This window comes from Berghia stephanieae, chromosome 3 (genome assembly GCF_034508935.2).
Source record: "Berghia stephanieae isolate SIO BIC M18660-M18661 chromosome 3, UCSD_Bste_1.3, whole genome shotgun sequence".
NCBI lineage: Eukaryota > Metazoa > Mollusca > Gastropoda > Nudibranchia > Aeolidiidae > Berghia > Berghia stephanieae.
In genome coordinates, this window is record NC_088362.1 from 105,441,489 (window position 1) to 105,461,466 (window position 19,978).

Sequence of the window (19,978 nt, forward strand, 5' to 3'; positions counted from 1 at the left end):
GTTTTAAAAAGTTAAATTTGGAAGTGAATGAATATGCAATCGCTATAGTCACTCTTGAGCGTTAATATGCTGTCACATTTTGTCTTATGATGGTATTATGTGTTAAGAATTTACAGCTTTGTATAATGCTTTTTGCAGAATCCATTCAATCTTTTACTGATGATTAGTAAAACTGAGGACGGAAACATTTCTCCTTGACTACATGAAGATGAATGATGAGTGAGAAAAAAAAGTTTAAAAGAAAGAAAAACGAATAATAATTTTCATACATATTTTTTTCGTTGTTTAAGAACTTTTTATATTTTTAATATATATATATATATATATATATATATATATATATATATATATATATATATATATATATATATATATATATATCTTGCATATACATCTATAAGTTGAAAGTGAAATACAATATTATAGCTGCTCATTTGTGATCATATTATTATGCTGTAGCATTATTCTTTAATTATCTGAAATTCATCCAGGACTATAATATCTCTTAATGGCAACTCGCTCGATGAGGACAAAGATATTTCTACATCGAGTTAAAGAGAGAAATTAAGAACAAACATTGCAAACACTGGTATTTCCTGTTAGAAAAAAAAAAAGAAAATGGAATTTATTTAGTTAATCATGAACTTGTTTAATTCAAATGTATGTCCATGTAAAACCCATTCCCTGTAATGACTATTTTGATACTGGTTTTAACATAAATAACAATGCAATGAGAGATTATCGTACATAGATTAGATTAAAAAAAAATAAATATTACATTCAATTGATTTTATATCAAGTGGAATATTTATACTCCATTTATAAAATCAACCCTTTTCTTGTGATAAAAGCGGATTACAACGGCTAGAGTTATTGCGAAATTTTATGGACAACAAGTGAATTCATTCCATGGATGAAATTTTACTGAAATAGCAATGTTTTATGTTTGTTTGTTTTGTTAAAACTAAAATGCCATTTTTATTTTAAACGGTTTTTGCTACGACCGTTTTCAGCACTTTAATTTTTCATAGTCAAAACACTCCTCATAGTTTGCTTTCAAACAAAATCTTATATTTATGCCATCCTCATCTTTTCATTTGTGTCTATACAAACCTCACGGAAATTACAAATGTGTTCATTAAGAAATATTTCAAATATTTCAGTTTCATAAAATTGTGTTAACTTTACAGTTTATTTTATATAAAAATATATTCAGCATTCCAGAAGATTCCAAATTTTCTGACAACCACGTCATTTTAATAGCTGATGACAGTGTATGTTTCATTACTTGGTTTTCAATCTTTACGTTCATGAGGTGTGTAACAAAATGATCGACGACACTGTCTTAGGTCTGATGTTCAACCTTGTATAGACCACAATCCATGACATTTTATTGGCCATGACTTTGTAATGATCAGCCACAATACACTGCATCGAACTAAACCATACTGTTTCTCTCATGACAATGAGATTTGATCAGTATAAACAATCTCATCCCTATTAAAGTGGTTCTCTTTAGTGCTTTAGTGCAACCAATTCCACAAAAGTGCCACAGCACAATTTGTCTTATCGTGCGCTACAAAGAAGAGAAAATTCGAATTTATCTTTAAAATTTAGTGTAACGAGATTGATATGAATGGCAACCCGCTATGAAATATACACTGATTATTACTGGCAAAAAAAAAGAAGATTTTTTTAAATAAAAAAAGAAATCAAGAAAAAGAAACAAAAAGAGCCATTTCATTCAGAAGGCCCAACATACATTAACACAAATGCTTTAAAATACCTTTGTATAAAAAAAGCCTCGTCATTTCTGTTTGATTTTTTGTGTGTGTTTTTTTATCCATACGTAATGAAAATGTAATAATAAAAGCTATATTATTTTAGTTTGCATTGTGTAGTTTTGTTGGCCCATTCTGGTTTTACAGGATAATACATACAACCTACTGCCACTTATATTATTTATACCTATGCTTATCTATGCAATTCTATATAATGTATTATGTTGTGTCTGATTTGTTCAGCAGTTCTAATGGTGTTTTAATGGAATGTGAGAAATGGATTTAAGGAAATTTAATATTTATCAGAATTCAAAGGATAGAAAAAATTTCAAATTCTTTTCAATTCAATAAAATTCAATTATTGATACTCTGACTCAGTGCAAATTGTTATTCCTCCATTTTAAATTGTTCTGCTTTAGTCATAAAAAATATTCAGTGGCAGATTAAACAGATAGAAAAATGCCATAATCTGCATTAAAAATTAAAATATGCTTTTACATTTCCTTTTCATCCGTCTTTTTATAAATTATATCTTTCCAAGACGAAAATGTAAAGGAGAGAGAGAGAGAGAGAGAGAGAGAGAGAGAGAGAGAGAGAGAGAGAGAGAGAGAGAGAGAGAGAGAGAGAGAGAGAGAGAGAGAGAGAGAGAGAGAGAGAGAGAGAGAGAGAGACCAGTGAACAAGCAGAAAAAATATATACATAGGATATAGTGATAGTCTAACTGGTCACAACTTAAGAAAACTGAGTTGAAGTTCATAACTTATTAACCTACAATACAGTCTAAACCAATCCTTTATTCTAGAAACAATTGAAGGTAATCAGTAGTGCATTTGAAAGATGACAAGAGAAGTTTTGACAAAATAAAAATAAAATAAACAGCTGTGACAGTTTACTCTGGTCTTACCTTTGTCAATTTATATTAAAAATATTTTTTAAAATGATTTTGCAATTCATATTTCAAGACTCATACTGGATTTGCAATAAAATAAGAATTTATTTCTAGAATTCGTATTTGATTGAGTCTTATTTAAAAGATCAAATTTGTAATTCACTCCTTGTAGTTTTTATTTTTTTTTAATGAGTTTCAAACATCTCTGAGACTCACAGGGTGTTTTAACTTTTCCTACATATCGTATTGTTGATCAAATTTAAAAATTGAGCCAGTTCTATTTGGACGAAATTTATTCATAAGTAATATTGGTAATTTATTTCAAAAAATTATTACAAATGCATACTGTCCACTGATTACTCATTTCTTGGCGAATAAAAATCTTATATTTTTTTTTTTAATTCTAGTATACTATAATAAAAATAAAATGTATGGTTGAAGGCTGTTAAGTGTTTGTTTTCTGGGATTTTGGGGATTTCATTTTTGTCACTCACGGGAAGAAGTATTGTATGTGTTGTTTTTGTGGAAGGGCAGAATATTATTTTTATGATATTATTTATCATCATAATTATAATAATTATTATTAATTGTTTTAAAGTCATTGCTTGATTTGCCTATGTAAATACACATATTATATAATATACTCACTCCGCTTATTTCATGATCTGATCTCAAACAAAAAAATTGTAGTGAACTATAAACTTCAAAACGTCAATTACATTCAGTTAAACAGTTGACTTCACAATACAATTAAGATGTATAAAGATGGGATGGATTAAAAATCGCATCTATATATTTCGTATTTCACAAATTTGATAGGATTCTTTTTTTAAAAATAGCCATTTTTAGATTTAGCTCATGAAAGAAGTAATCAGTAAAGTTTTGAGTAAGTTAAGATCCATTAAGATGAGCTGTTCAAAAAATTTTTAAGGAAACGATCAATCATTTGTAAATATTACAATACTTTAAACAATAAGTGTCTTTCGTACTTGTCAGGCCAGAATAGTGACCAGTCGCCTCAATCCAGTAATGCTGAACTCGATGCTGAAAAGTGAATTTAAAGATAAAATAAGAAGAATAGGAATTTTTTTTTGTCCATCGCAATTTAATAATAATCTCCTTTGCCCTGAAAAAATATATTAATTGCTCTCTTTGAAGTGTATTAATTTATCCAAAGTTTCATAAATTTTATTATAATTTCTATTTTCAGCATCAAATCACGTTGACACTGGTATGAGAAGATGGGTAACATAACTGTATAATGGTTTATTTTACGAAGACAATAATGTTGTTTTATCAAAATGCACTTCTTTGCAGGCCTGACAACCAAAGTATTCATGGGTTCATTGTTGTTTTGGAAATACTGTCAAACCAATGCAAAGTAGCTTTATGTTGTCCATTGAAACAATATTAAATCAAGCCCATAAAAGCAGTCGGTTGTAAGTTATCAGACCTACAAATGTGTGTACACTGTTGTTGTTTTTTATAGATGGCATTAAAAATATTATATTCTGGTAAACTATAACCATATCATCCAAATATGGGTAGAGGATGTTAACAATTAATTATGTAATATAATCGTTCCTCTGGATTCTGAATCTCGCTTGTGATTTTAAAGGATGTCACACGAAACATTGCTCTCTTCTTATTCCCTTTCCCAGTTCCCTACATAGACGTCTAATTTGGAGACAAAAATTAAAAATTCGCCAAGATCGAGTCACATTGAAAATGTTCTGCACGATTATAGATAAGTCCTCTATGTATGCCTTCATTGAGATAAAAGGAGGTTAAAATATGTTATTTAACCAGAAAATATAATTATGTGGCCCACCTCCTCAAAATGGTAATATTGCGAGTTGATTATTTAGAATCTAAAAATTGAATTTATGGTTAAAAAACCCCCAATAAACTTGAAACTTGGAGAGAGATTTAATGCTATGTTTAAGATGAAAGAAATTATTTATTAAAGTGACCCAAAATTATTTTAAAAATAATAATAAAAATACATTTGAAAAAAAAATCCCATTCCTGGCCATTTTGACTCGAAAATCCTTTTTTTTGGCATCTGGTTCGCCTCGACCAAAATATCGCGTTGATGTGATTGGTCACATTCTCCAAAAAGACTGGGATAATTTCAAGTTAATTTCAAAGCTGTGCTAAATTCATATTTTAATTACCAGTGCTGAATTTGATAGTGAGTAAATTGATTTTACAACTTGTAAAAGAAGAACGATTTTATCCGAATGTTTTTTAAGGCTGTGTAGCCTACCCTGGAACTCATTCGAATGTCCCAAATTTTGTCCTTATTACTCTGTGTACTCGGTTTCCTAGAACAACGGTCTCCTCGAACTGCATGTCTCAATGGGTTCTGGGTTCGAGGAAACCGTGCTGGCGTGTAATTTGCACATCATTGGTAATTCACTGAAGAGGTGCATTCTTTTTGTGATCCATGATATTTATACTTGCTTTCCTTCTGTTCATTGTCTCATTATTTATTCTATGAAATTCCATAACAATATATTAATTGATTATTCTTTAGCTTATAAATGGTAAAATTGTTCAAGTTATTTAATTCATGTTGAATGATTGTTCATAAAACATACATTAAACAATATGAATCCATCTCTGCCTGGACATTTGTTTTAAAATCTTATTAAGGTAAAAACTGCAATTGGGAATGAGATTAGCGGAAGAGTAGCGTCCCTTGATTGGACGTCACCAATGGTCTGTGACGTCACCGGCGGGAAAGTTATTTGAGAGAGAACATCATGTTGGTTGTGCGCATGCGTCTCTCGTCCTCGCTTCCGGTGAAAGCGGCTTGAGACACTTCACCGAAAGCGAGGACGAGAGAGAAGCATGCACAAAACCAAATTGACGTTCTCTCTGTAAGGTGACGTCCAATCAAGGGACGCTACTCTTCCGCTAATCTCACTCCCTATAAATAGCTTACAAGTAAAGGCTGCAGTAAAACGGACTATCCACGGCTCAAGCCTCTTCAGAAGATGAGGCTAATTCTGTAGGTATCTGTATCTGTTTGGTTGGCGCTGAAGAAACCAATATTCTGGTTGTATTTCAGCGGCGACCTCATTGGGCGCGGGCCCATGTCAGTCGGGCCTTGAAATCGTTGAGGTGTGGTACGATGATGACCAGTTCATCCAGCCCATTCCACTCCGAGATTGTTCTAATGAAGAAAGTATTTCTGTAGTTTTGTATTCTTGTCTGTGGGGTTTTGAAGCAGTTCCAATTGTTTTGTTTCTTTTGACATAATTTATCCGACTTGTCAGCTTAATGCATACTACACTAGTGACTAACTGACAAAATGTTCACTATCTTGTAGTGTTTTGTAACTTTGGATATACAATTCAGAGAATAACAAATGACCTACTTAAATAATTATTTTTGAAAGTCCTATGTATATTTTTAGTTGTAGGATTGTAGACATTAATTTGAAGAGACAACTATGTAGGCAGGCCTTGCAAATATTGTTTATATTACAAGTGGTAGCTCCATAGTAGAAAGGGCAGCCAGGCGTATTGTGAACTTCTCTAGAAATACAAGATCTTCACGCCTGACACAGTGACAGTGTAAACTTGAAGGTGGCTACAAAACCATCCTTAGGCGGAGGAAGACTTTAGCAGCTGGGTTGACGACATACATTTGGAGGTGTAGCCATACGCTACTACTAGTGACAGTGTCTTGGGCTAGGAAGCACTTTGCGCACACAGAAAGAGAGACAAAATCAAAAACCATCCATAAAATAATTCACGATGAAACTGAAGTCACCCCCCCCCCCCCCCCCCCCCCCCCCCCCCCCAATGAATCAGACCAATCCAGAATAACAAGGGAATAGAATAATAAATTGTCCATCACACACATGCAAGAACAGACACACAAACACCCGCTCTTTCCATCTGCAATAACAGGGTGGTGTTCCTAGTGGGCAGGGAGGTACATACTGTGTCTTCTATCCCCTTATATTATGTTTTCCAACTTGCTTTCTGTCTTTGTCTTGGAATGAGATTACTTGGTTTTGTCTAGGCCCTAGGTGGGAGGGATATAGTTAAGAGTAATGTATAGAGTTTTGGGAGATGATATTTTCTGTCTTGTAAATCATCTCTCTGTTATGCACGGTATTGTTTTGTTTACATATTATATATGATTTTTTGTAAACAATTGAGTGTAACCCTTTTAGTTGGGACATGCCCTTGTGTCTGTATTAGACTTTTAGGTGATCTCAAACTAAGTACTTTGATAATGTGGTCTTGGAATCTACATCTTTTTCCTATTTGAAAAAAATTCCCTTTGTCTTACTTTTTCTTGGGTGCTTTAATTATAATTCTAGAACTTTTTACTATCCCATTTTCTTATTTTTAACTGGCGCTGAGATGCCTTTAATGACTTAATGTGTTGAAAGCGCCGTAAAACCCTTAAAAACAAAAACAAACATCTGCAAGAAGACTGGGACAATCTGCCACCCGACGCTGTAGAATCGGGATGCCTCCAAATGCTTAAGAGAATTCTTTACTTTTGTCTAACACTAACAGATTAGAAACACCAAAGAAAATGAAAGTGTTATCTGTTTTTGTTTTTCTTTCTTGTATTCATATGGATCTCAAATGCAGAGATCCTGCGTAAAAGGGCCCAACTACTACATAATGAAAAGGAAAAAGGTTGTTTTGTTTGCTTGAGCTGTTTTACAGGTCATTTCATCACCAGTAACAGGAAGATGATAGAGGAAAATTGTAGATCTGAAGTTAAAAGCACCAAAGAAAAAGGAAGACGAAGGGGACTGGATCAAATAAGGAACAGAAGATTCCAGGAGCAATAAAAAGAAAGTTGAGCTGTTATATAGAGCAATATACACTGAACGTGCTCGAATTGCATTACAAGGAGTCCCTGGTCAACAGCAACACTTAACATGGTGTCTGTTAGGTGATGTTACAATTTTTTTTCAGACAGAGACAATGCTGTTAACGACAGGAACTCATTTTACACCTGAGTACCAAGGACGCAAGGTTTGAACCCAAGACCTTTTGATCCGAAAGCGAGTGTCATACCATATCGCCGCAATCCGTCGGTGTGCAAACTTTCATCAGACGATTGTCTTTAGATGACCCCCCCCCCCTCCCAAACATCCATAATTTCGTTCTGTTGTTACGACAGATTTGCATTCGTGAGCCCAAAGACCTTTTGCATCCAATAAATTTACATTCAGATTCGAAGTGTACCTGTGTGTGTGAGACACACACAGAAAGAGAGAGAGGGGGAAAGAGAGGGACAGAGAGAGAGAGAGAGGGGAGAGAGAGGGTGGGAGAGAGAGAGAAATGTTTGTTTTTGTTTTTAAGGGTTTTACGGCGCTTGCAACCCATTTAGGTTATATCAGCGCCAGTAAAGAGGAAGAAAATTGGATAGTCAAATTCTAGAATTACAGCTTCGTTTGAGATCACCAATGTTTCATCCGGACAGAAGCACAAGATCCCACTAAGAGGAATACACCCAAAAAAAAAACACACACAAAAAAAAAACCCCCAAACTAAAGCAATGTGAAACAACTGTTCTAGATTTTATTTGTCTCTTAAAACAACATATAAAAAATCTTCTAAGTTTGATATCATATGAAAAAGACATTAGCAGAAAATGTTTTGAATTTATTCTTAAAATAAAATCAAAGAAAAAAAATAAATAAATAAACCACCTCTATAGGTTGGCGGGAAACATAAATTGGGAATAAGGTAATAATAGGAAATCACACAACACTCCCTATAAATAAATTAAGATATAAAGACACATCTGATTGGCTACTTTTTTGACAAGGTGTTCTCTCCAGCCAATCAGAGCACAGGAATAGTTATCACAATTCGTTGTCATTAATACTTTTTAGAAAATACTTGCGGGGGGGTTGCATCCAACAGATATGATGTCACTAACTTAAAATTCAAATGCTCATAACGTTACGGTTATTACAGTTATTAATATCATTGTTGAACTCGTTAAAAAAAAATAAAAAATCTAAGTGTCATGATGATTTTACAATGGAAAATGGGGATAAGAGATGGACAATTTCAATATTCTACTTGCTACGAACAGAAAGCAAACACACAAATTGATTTTAAAAAAAATAAATTTCTAAAAAATGTACATTGTATTTTGATCTCACGTGATCAGTGAACATCATTCAAAAAATGACGTTGACTGATATAAAAAGATACAAAATATACACAATTTTACAGAATTTAGTCTTGATAAGAAACCAATAATTTTTTTTCTCTTTATCACTTGTCATGGGTCTATAGAGATTAATGGAATAGGTAGTTTATCTCAACCCTTGCTCAAAAATTCAAAATAATGAATGCTATTTTATTCATTCAAACATAATCTATTACTTTATTCTCAGTAATAAATCCAACGACAAGAGAAAAATTATTTTGAGCAGTTTTCCCACTGTTTTGATCTTTATTCTCATGAAGTTAAGAAAACTTGATGGTAAAAGTGAATGTATGAAACATTACAACATGGGCTGTGATCGATCATTTAAAGGCATTATCTAATCAATAGGAATATCAAAAGTAACTTAAAAAAATTTTCTTACAGTAACGGATGTTGTATTCTTATCAAAATTTTGTCAGCTGGTGAGAATTATCATTTGTCGGTTTTATGTTTTTCCTTAAGTTATTAAACTATCTCAAACAATTATACATACAAATAAATAAAATGAATGAAAGTTGATGTGATATGGTATTGTTGCTGCAACATAATGAAATAATGGGGGTTGGGGGGGACAGAGGTAGTGGGTGAGGCAAGAGGGACTGGGAGAGGGCGGTGATTTTGACGATGAATGGAAACATTTAACGAGGGAATTGGACATCTCATCTATGGTTGGACATGAAATACCCATTTATACACGCATCACAATTCGGCTCTCTTTCAAAATCTCCTTCATTTCAAACAACAACACATTACAGCTTTTATTTATTTTTAAAAAAATCGAAATGTCCATTAATGGTTTATTGATGAAATTTAAGATTTCAACATTCTCACATCCTTTCAATTTCAGTCAGAAACACTTGAAATACTAGCAAAAATTGCACACCTTACATGACAATACCGTTCTCAACTGACTTTCATATGGAAACTGAAATTTGTTAAAATGTTTATATTTAAGTAGAATTGTTTTAGAATTTTAGAAGCAATAGCTATCTTATTGAAATTATTTATACAATGAGTGAACTTTCTATGCCATTTTGAGCTTACTATAGAAAAAGAAAGTATAAATATTAAAATTTCTTTCTCACTCTTAGAAAAACAAAATAAAAACATTTCTTCCATTTCACTTCAGTTTTACAGCTTGCTTTCATTACATAATATTCTTAGAACATGATAAATGTAATATTTCAACATGACTATAACAATGAGCACAAAACCAATTGGTGATACAACTGTAGCAATAGCCTTTGGTTATAAATGTAAGCAACATTAAAGCCACCGCCTTGATTTGTCATCGGCTTGGCTTGGCAGTAGTTCAGCCACCATGAAAATTTGATCTTCGAATGTGTCAATCGTGGCCACACCTGCCAAAATACACTTCTTATTTTTCCTCTTATATAAACCGACTCAGTCAGACTGAGTCTGTCATCTGACCAGCGTCTTATGGGCATCTCTACAGTTGTATGATAGTTGTCTCTTCTGACCGTATCTTGTGGACATACTTGCCAGCATGCTATTCCTTCATCTGATTACATTTTGCAGCAGATATAAATATGGTATGTGTTCCACTTTGTGGTTTTCCTACTAAGATAGCATCATCTATCCACTGTAGAATGTATAGGATCAACCAGGTCCTTCTTCAGGGAGAGGATTTTTAGGGGAAAATCTCAAATTCCTTATATTTGGATCAGAAGAACAATTGCCCTTCTTTTTACATAGAGACAGTGTATACTGCAGTTTTGGTAACAAGGAGGAAATGGTTTTCACACCATTCTATCAGAAAACGTCTGTCTCCCATTAGATGTATATATCAACAGCATGATAAATACACTGTTTCATAATTCTTTTGGTGCATTTGTATCAGAAATAATTTGCTTGACAGACAAAATGATGTATTTTATAAAATGGATGAATGATTTCAGGTTGTATCACTGGAGGAAAACTGGACAGATATTCAGTAGGAAGGTAACATGAAGAGAAAGATTTGAGGAGGAAGATTAGGGAGAATTAAAAATAAACCAAAAAAAAATATCTCTTTCTTCGTTTAAACAGGAACATTAAAATATCTACACCATTTTGTCACAATGTTTGACATAAGAAGAAGAGAAGCAAAGCCATCTTAACAAATACACATGTAACTCTCAACGATTCATACTCTTAATCATAAAACTAGACAAAGGAATCAAATTTCCGTGTTGAAACAAGTATACAAATACAAACCCTTTTAACTACACATCTCGATCCAAACATTCTAGACATTCATATTTTTGTACACAACTTCTCAAACAAATTTGAAACAGAAATGTTTCAAATCCCTTCTATAATACACCAGTCTTCAGATATAAATTTCTATGTTCCGATGTGGAATGAGATTTCTTTTCTTTTACTTCAATGCAAAAGCAAGAACCATTTCTATATACCAATTTACAAAAAAAAAAGAAACCTGGTTGATTTTGTTGTCACTTCTCATGTCAAAAACAAACCTGTGTAAATTATTTATCTTAATTATTCTCATTCTCTTTCTGGTAAACTTTCAGCAACGGAACACGATGCAGATAGAAATGGAACCTCAAATAATATCAAGCTTTGACTGACATAAAATGATATCATCCGAAAATTTTGAACAATGTAGATGAAGATGCTAAATCTAGGGTGAATTCAAGAGACATCTTAGAAAACTTTATTTTGGTGCTTAAAAATTATTTTTTTAAATTCTTGCTTTTTTTTTTTTCTTTTGACCAATGTAAAAATTAATACATCATATTTTTTCAATCTCAGTTTTTCAATAACCTGGTCCATAACTTTTAACTCCTTATGTCTCTTGAATAAGACTACAAAATTTTTTCAAAATTTTTTAAATCAGAAGCAGAGAATTGCTTATCATTAAATGATATGTGCACTCTTTGAAAATGCAATGAGAAAAATTTACTCAAAATGCAAACCATCTAAACCAAATCATACTACTGTTCATAATTGCCTTAAACAAATGCTCTATGCACTTTTGTTGCTGAGATGTGCATAAAAAAGGTACGACATTGAAGCAAGGAAAAGATTTCTACACAAACTTTAAAGAAATTGGAATCAACTTTAAATTGCATCGCAATTATAATAAGTTGAACCTAATAAATCAGTCACAAAAATTCACCCACACGAAAAAAAAAAATAAAATGCAAAAGCCATATAATGCTCATGATTTTAAAACACTAGTACTTGAAAGTCAGAAAAAGAAAAAATATAAAAGAACTGCTCCTCACATAAAATCTAGCAATTAGGCAGTATACACTAAAACAAACATAATGCTATTTGAAACCCTCAAATACACAATACAAAAAAAACATAATATATATAAACTAATTTATTCATACACCATTGACGAAGGGTGAAAATCATCATTCATAAACGTTTGTAATAATCTTTTATACAATATAGTCGAAAATAATATCATGATTGCTGTAATAGGGACACAAAACCCACAATCACCGATACAAAAAGTAATTCTTTCCTCATCTTCTTCTTAAGTCATGACGAAGGACATGCATTCTAACAGCAGCAGCAGCAGCAGCAGTATTGGGAACAGGATTGGCAACAATCTTTAGCAGTGCAGCAGAAACAGCAGCTCTTTTTGATTTTGATTTTTTTTTTTTTTTTTTTTTTTGGCGGTGCTGAAGTAGATGGTGAGGGTGGTGGATGTGGTGATGATTTTTGATTGATCAGAAGAAACCTGGATAGTCTGAAAGAATAATCAAAAAGGAAAATAGAAAGACTAGGGAAAAAATGTGGAGTTATCTTATATTCTAGGTATATTCTTAAGATAATGTGATTTTTTTAAAAAGGATAATAAACAGGGTATCGGTGTTGCATGCTGGTCAAGACGTTGATATTGCTGAAAATGGAATCAAAAATGATTTCAAGAGAGAATCAATAATAACAGATGGCTAATTTATTCCAAAACAATGCACGATTTGAAATTGAACATCACATTCCTACTATGGGGTAAAAGATTTTTTAAAGAATTTGCAAACATCTAGGACTAGAACCACCAGTAAATCACAAGGAGAATGGTTAGTATATTCTTTAAATAGCCATTTGATCTTATCGAAATTAAAATCTCTACTCAAATGACCTGAGGATCTAATAAAAAGACAATCATATCTAATACATCTCTATCCATAGGTCCTATTACATGTATTCGTCATCAAATGGACTTTTGCAGAAGAATTGATGGGAGTGCTGGAGGAGAAAGAGCCATCACATTTTATAATAGCTCTACGTCAGATTTTAATCAATCTATTATTCAATATGGATATGATTATTATCCTTATTAATCAAGATATATATCATACTATTATTATTATTATTATGTAAATTATATATTTTAAATATTTCCTGGGGAGTAAAAATATAATGAAAAATATAAAATAGTTCATAGCACTAGACCTGCCAAATCTAACTCAAGCTCCATAACAAGCTTTTAAAAATGAAATTTCATTGTCAGTGTCCTAAAAATGGGGGAGGGTGGGGGGGGGGGGGGGGGCTTTTATTTCCTTTCCAAAGTCATTAGAGGATATGATCCATATCCACAGCTCATGCTCAATTTTTGAACAGAGATAAAAAAATAAATAGAAAAATTGATCAAGATCAGTCATCACACTTTTATTTCCTTTTTGTTTGGACACAACCTGGAATCTTTTCTAACTAATTTTGTTTTACATTGTTGTGAGAGGCGAAAGGAAAAGGATGATAATTTATCCGATCATTAATACTTAATGATTAACACCCAACTCATCAAAGCTTGTAGGTTTGTAAATTCAGTTGTCCTGGTAGCTGTAAAGTAGTGACATATTAAAATGATAATTTACAAGGTTGTTAATAGACATTTTAAAATGGCCAAATCTACTGAGAAACAAGCTAGGGATTGGCAGGCCTATAAATAGGTCTCATAGCCAGCTGGTTGCAATCATAGAATGGTATTCTTCAACGTTCCAAGGAATGTTACCATAAGAAATGTTGAGGGTTTACCTTTTCCAATTTTTATATTGTTTTTTTCAAATTCAAAAAGAAATAGTTCCTAGCAATTTGATTATGCTGTGAGACATATTTTGATTACATTTTAGTTATAGGTGACTAGAATTTGACCAATCAAAAACAGCTTCATTCACTAGATCTTGTCCATAGCCAATTCTTGACATTGATCGGTCAATTTATCAAACGGTTCAGAGGTGATTTTCTATTTACTAATATTATTATTGTATCATTATTATTATTATTATTATTATTATTATTATTTTTTTTTGTTCATAGATATTCGGGTGGAAATAGGAAGTCACACTTTCAAAAGCAATCTGGAAACATAACAAAACTCCCTTGAAATATTGTGAATATTTGATGTCAAACAACGTATGGTTTACAAGCCATTTGCCTCAATATTTTAACAACTTTTCAGATCAAAATATGTATGTCGTATATTTCATTTAAAGGAAAATTTATCTTTGAATAGTGGGAAATTTCCACCTCGGCTTACATTCAGGTTTCTTCCCAGTCACCTATAACATTAATCATTAATGTTATGACAATATTTTGGAAGCTTACACTTTTATTATTAAGGAAATCACTCACTTGAAACTCCAAAGGGAAATTAGAATGCATCGTCAACTTATGCCATTGCCTGATAAATGGATGGGGATGGATGTATGGGTGGGTGGGTGGATGGATGGGATGGTGGGTGGAGTGATAGTGTGACAGAATGACCACGTCGGATAAGGTGGGCAGGAGGATCAAAGGTTTTCAGTCAATGATGTTCACACGGAAGGAAGGCAGCAAAAACCAGTCAAATAGAGAGCATTTTAAGAGGTGAGAGGGTATTGTCATTTTTGTTTTATATTTCACATTGTAAGTATGAATACATTATGACAACATGTACAAATTAGATTAAAAGTACTCTGTGTCCAATTAATTTGAATACTTAATCAAAGTGAATGAATTTTACAGTGGAATCCTGATTAAGTCAACATCGCTGGACAAGGAAGACTTTAAGCAAGGGTTGATTTATCTAGTATCATAAAACCGTAGCCATCGTTATGTTATAGCCTGATACTGATACTAAAATCCAAAAGACTGGCAGTTTGACGTCATTATTTGGTTTTTGCACAGCCTAGTGAGTTGTAGTTAGTAGAGCTCATGGAAACAAGTTATTTCATTAGTTGAACTATTGAATACAACTCACGATTTTTCTTTTGTGGCAAAAGACTGGCATTTTGACGTAATTTTTTGGTCAGTATCAGGCCATAACTTTACGAAGGCCACGATTAAACACACTTAGTTAACGAAAAACACATTTGGAACCAACGAGGAGAGATCACTTACAGAGTGTTGATTTTATGCTGATTCCACTGTATGTCCCTTTTTCAGATAACATTACAAAAGTAATGGAAATGTAGAACTTTAAAAAAGATATTTAGAGATTAACCCTGAATGAGTTAAGATAGCTTGGCTTGAAGAGTAAGTTTTGTCTTGTCACAATATTTTGTGAGTAAAATAATGAAATGTCCAAAATTTAAATTATTTCTACATGCCAGAAAGTAAATATATTTACAACTTAAATAAAATATAAATTTTTCATGTTTTTGAAATATTGAAGTTGTGAATTAAATTAGATTTATTAATCTATTACTGCGTACATTATTTTTTACTGATTTATATTAAATTCATCTTGGATGGAAAAATGAATTAGTCATTAAACAAAAGAAACAACAACAATTCTTAAGACAACATTGAATAAAATAATTTTTCATAAAGATTTATTAAAAGTAAAATCTGAGAAGCGAGAGTGATTAAGGTTATTTCATATGATCAAGATAGCAAGATGTCTAAGAATAAGAATTTAATAAAATGATTTGTCATTCGGCCATGGGGAAAAATAAAGTATTCACACTGCAGTTTAACATCCCAACTTTCAATATTATACGTAGAAATCCTAAATCATACAAAAATATTTGTAAGACATGTAATTTAGTCTCCTATCAAAATTTGAACATATATATACCACAACTAAAGTATGTGTGTTCTTATGGAAAATTGCTTCCTGGATGTACAGTGGAAATATGAAATCTCGATTAACCAAAAAACAAAGCAAAATTTTGTTTTTCCCCTTTTAATTAACATTAACAAATTATTGTCATTCTAGATGTGCTAACCTCCAAACTTTAGTTGGTAAAATTCTTCTTCTATAAACTTATTCTCATGTCCTTGACATTAGAGATTCTGCTCAGAATGTGACCTTAAATTAATCAAGGCCTTAAATCGGTATTATGAACAACTTATTCAGCACACATGCAACCCCCTTTCCTCCCTTTTGTTGGCATAATGGTCTGTTACTTTCCAAGTTCTACCGTGTTAGGGCTGTTTTTCCTTGATCAGATCCGCTTGTAATCAAATAATATTATTGCTTCCTAAATTTATTTGATTAAATGTTAGTTTTTTGTTTTTGTTTTGTTTTTTCTCTAACCATAATATTTGAAAACAAACCGTAAGTTAAGTTTAACAAAATTCTCATAAGTGATAACAGCTTGCCAGAGAGGCATAAAGTATCTTTGTTCCTCTTATTTTTATATGAAAGCCATAATAGTATTATGCCCTTAGCTGATTGACAAATCATAGTATTAGTGTTCATGCAACGTTGTAACCCAATTGTCTCAATCTAGTAATACAGTGGAATCCTGATAAAGTCAACACCGAAAGATTGGTTGAGTTTATCCATAATCCGTGAAATACACTTAAAGAACAGGAAATCTGGGACCAACAAGAGATGTTGACATTAAGCAGAAGTTGATTTTAAATGTGTTCTCTTTATGTAGATTCCACTGTATTATTTTTGGATAAACCAAATGGTGAAATTTGAATCTAAAGTTTACCTCACTCAACCCTAACACCGACTATATTCGTAGTTTACCCTGATTTCTTTTACCCCGTGCCTATTTTTATTTCATTTTTATGAGACAAATTATAGGCGTTGTATCCAAGCTAATGTTTTTTTAATTTTTACAGGTTAATGGTAGTTGAATAAAACTATCTATGTACATGCTCTTTTTTAATACATTTTTTCCAATTTTGAAAAGTAGCAAAAATCTCTAGGATTGAGTGAGATAAGTGATCAAATTGATTAAGTTTGATTTTTTGCACATTCAAGAAATCACAATAAATCTCAATAAAATTATTTCACTTGTGTAAATTGATGGAGACAGTGGGCCATGATTGAGAATATTATATTGTACAAGCCAAATTAATTCTAATAAACAAAAGTATCAAATATAAAATTACAAGCATTCACAGACTTGCCACGAGTAAAAAATAATGTTTCGTACATTTTATTTTTCAAATCCGATTTTTTAAAAACAGAATTCCATATAGGCCTAAAACACCTGATTTTTACTCATGTCTTTATGAATTATCCCTTTTAAATGTTATAGATTAAATATCTTTCAACTCTCGAGTTCATATGCATGGAAAATCGAACAAATTTGTTCGATTTTCAATGAGGGTGAACTCGAGAGAGTCAAACAATTTTTTCCTTTGAAATTTTGGTTTAAAAGATTGGATCTGGAGGGGAATAACATGTGAATTATACCAAATTTAAACCCTCAATAATTTTACCATGTTAAGTCTGTACGAGTGGCAGGTCTGTAGCCATAACGGCAGGCACTTTAAGTATTCTAACAATTTGTCTCAGTAACCCAATTTGTATTGTTAAGTATATTAAAAACTCTTATTGATGTCTGCATTACAACAAAAGGGAAATATCAACGTTCATCTAATCAGTCATACCAAAGATAATTGAATATCAGTACTGATTCTCCCATTTAAAAAATGATATTTTTAAAACTTAATCCAGCTTTGGATCTAAAAAATAAACCAAAATTCAGTTAAGCGAGGAAAAAAAAAAGTTGAAATTAATATCCTAATTTTTGGAGCATATAGTTGACTTGTTTCCGCGAGGACGAGAGACGCATGCGCACAACCAACATGACGTTCTCTCTCTAATAACTTTTCCACCGGTGACGTCACAGACTATGGGTGACGTCCAATCTAGGGACGGCTACTCTTCCGCTAATCTCATTCCCTATAGAGTTCTTTGTGTCAAAACTGAATGCTTTTAAAAGTGTATTGATAAATTCTGGGAGAAGCAAGAAAATGTGTACAATCACAACACACGGAGTCCAGCAACGAGGATCAGCAGAATGTGTGTTGAAAAATCAATGCTACGTAATGCAATCAAGTTAATTTTTCAATGTATCCATAATATATCTAAAAATTAACACGATTAAAAAATCAGCTCCTAATCCTAGATTGGAAGAGACAAAGAGTTCGAATCCTTCGTGGTTAAATTTGGAAAGATTGTGAAGTACATAAATAAATATAAATATCAAAGAAAGCATAATGAGGCAGGCACATGAAATAAGGATTTGTACAGAAACTGAACTATGTGTGTTATGTCATTTTATGGCGAGAAAATAAAAACTCAGAACTGAGAGAAGCGAAAGAATCATTGAATAAAATAAAAATACATTAAAAATGCAGCCAAGAATTAAAGAAAACAAACAGAAAAAAAAAAAACATAATTCTAGAAATATATAGTTATAATATGCGACTATACAATATAATATCTTCATGTCATGTGCCTGTCTTACTCCTTTGTTGATGAAATGATTGACAGTGTGATGGTCGTGATCTTCTAGTCTGTTACTGTGTGTTTATATGAAGAAAAAAAAACAAACAAAACGATTTGGGTATTGACCACAAAATAGAATGGAGATTAAATAGAAAAAAACAACAACCTGCATTGTAAAAGTGACCATTTGTGCTATATCAACCTTTCCCATTATAGAAATGTAAAGGTCGACTTTGACATTTTAAAAAAGGCAAATTTGCAGAGAAGAAAAAAGAATAATATTGAATTCATTTGGTTTATTATGTTATGCTTTTCATCTCTTCAAACTGACAAATTGGAAATAATACCTCGCGAAGCCCCAGATTTGACAGTTTTTGCCAAGACGAGAGTCGTTTAAATTGTTTGATTTACATGTCTTTCATAGCAATTAATGATTAAATGACATTAATCCTATTATCACACGATGGTCGTTCACAATACACTTTGGATTTGCAAGACAAGCAGTAGTAACGGTTAGTTGATTTTGGTAAAAATGGCTCAGCACGACAACTTATAAGAAACACATATGGATTATATGGTACATAAGATATACATAACATGCATACCTTATGTACTGCTCAACAATCGTAGCATGAAATAAAAAAAACGGTAAGTAAAACGAGGTGATGATTGCCTTTAGGCTGACTCTCTTGAAACTAACACAAGATATATTTTTATTTTACAAAATAAACTTGACAAAACAAAACATTAACTTAAAATCATTTTGCAAGCAATACATGTCAAATTATTACATGTATTTCAAGCTATGAAAATCACCCATTATGGCAAAGTCAACTCGTTTCACAGTATGAGTGATGGTATAAATAAGGACAAAATAGGGATTTCCTAAACCTGAAACCAAGCAAAACTGAAAGAAACCAAACATCAAAGGAGGAAGTGTTAAATAAAAGACAAATGGACTCACCAATCGGCTGCACTCACACACTCACCATGCTTTGCAAACAATCTCAAACGACTCGTGTTGTAGTGGTAGTTGATCTATTATTGACAACTGGATAAGCGGAGTTTGACAAGTCTCTATAGACTATCGGTGGAGTGGAGGGGGAAGGGGGTGAACCTTTATCAACTCAGTATAATAAAGGTTGTGATCTATGTCAGTCGCCATCATGATGAAGTGTTGAGTATAATATAATATTGTGATGATATCATGAAATGTCCTGCATCGGGTCTGTCTGCATAGGCATATATATTTTGAACCCGTCCATTTGTTTTTACTTTGTTATCTTCGAAATGCAGATATCACATGGAAGTGGACAACTATTTATGGCAACTTGCCACAGAAAAAGTAAGACACAAGTGATTTTTTTTCAAACAGGGTAAAGAAGATCAGAAGAGCAATCTTATCTAATAGACCACTCAGAGGTCCCGCTTTGGAGAGCA

At 32.3% G+C, this 19,978-nt stretch overlaps 1 protein-coding gene across 4 annotated transcripts in view; it reads right to left on the reverse strand.

The window, feature by feature from the left end:
- Positions 1–8,214: 8,214 nt before the first annotated feature.
- LOC144969081 (calcium-transporting ATPase sarcoplasmic/endoplasmic reticulum type-like) overlaps positions 8,215–19,978 on the reverse strand; it is a 90,136-nt gene continuing 78,372 nt past the window's right edge. For 2 of the 4 annotated variants that reach the window (XM_078908109.1, XM_078908107.1), the window contains exons 27-28: positions 18,558–18,612; positions 8,215–12,604 (exon numbers count right to left, since the gene is read on the reverse strand). In XM_078908109.1, the coding sequence (XP_078764235.1) occupies positions 18,602–18,612 (11 nt within the window). In that variant the 3' untranslated portion in view covers positions 8,215–12,604; positions 18,558–18,601. The remainder of the gene's footprint in view (positions 12,605–18,557; positions 18,613–19,978) is intronic. The other 2 variants (XM_078908106.1, XM_078908104.1) reach the window with 1 other exon arrangement.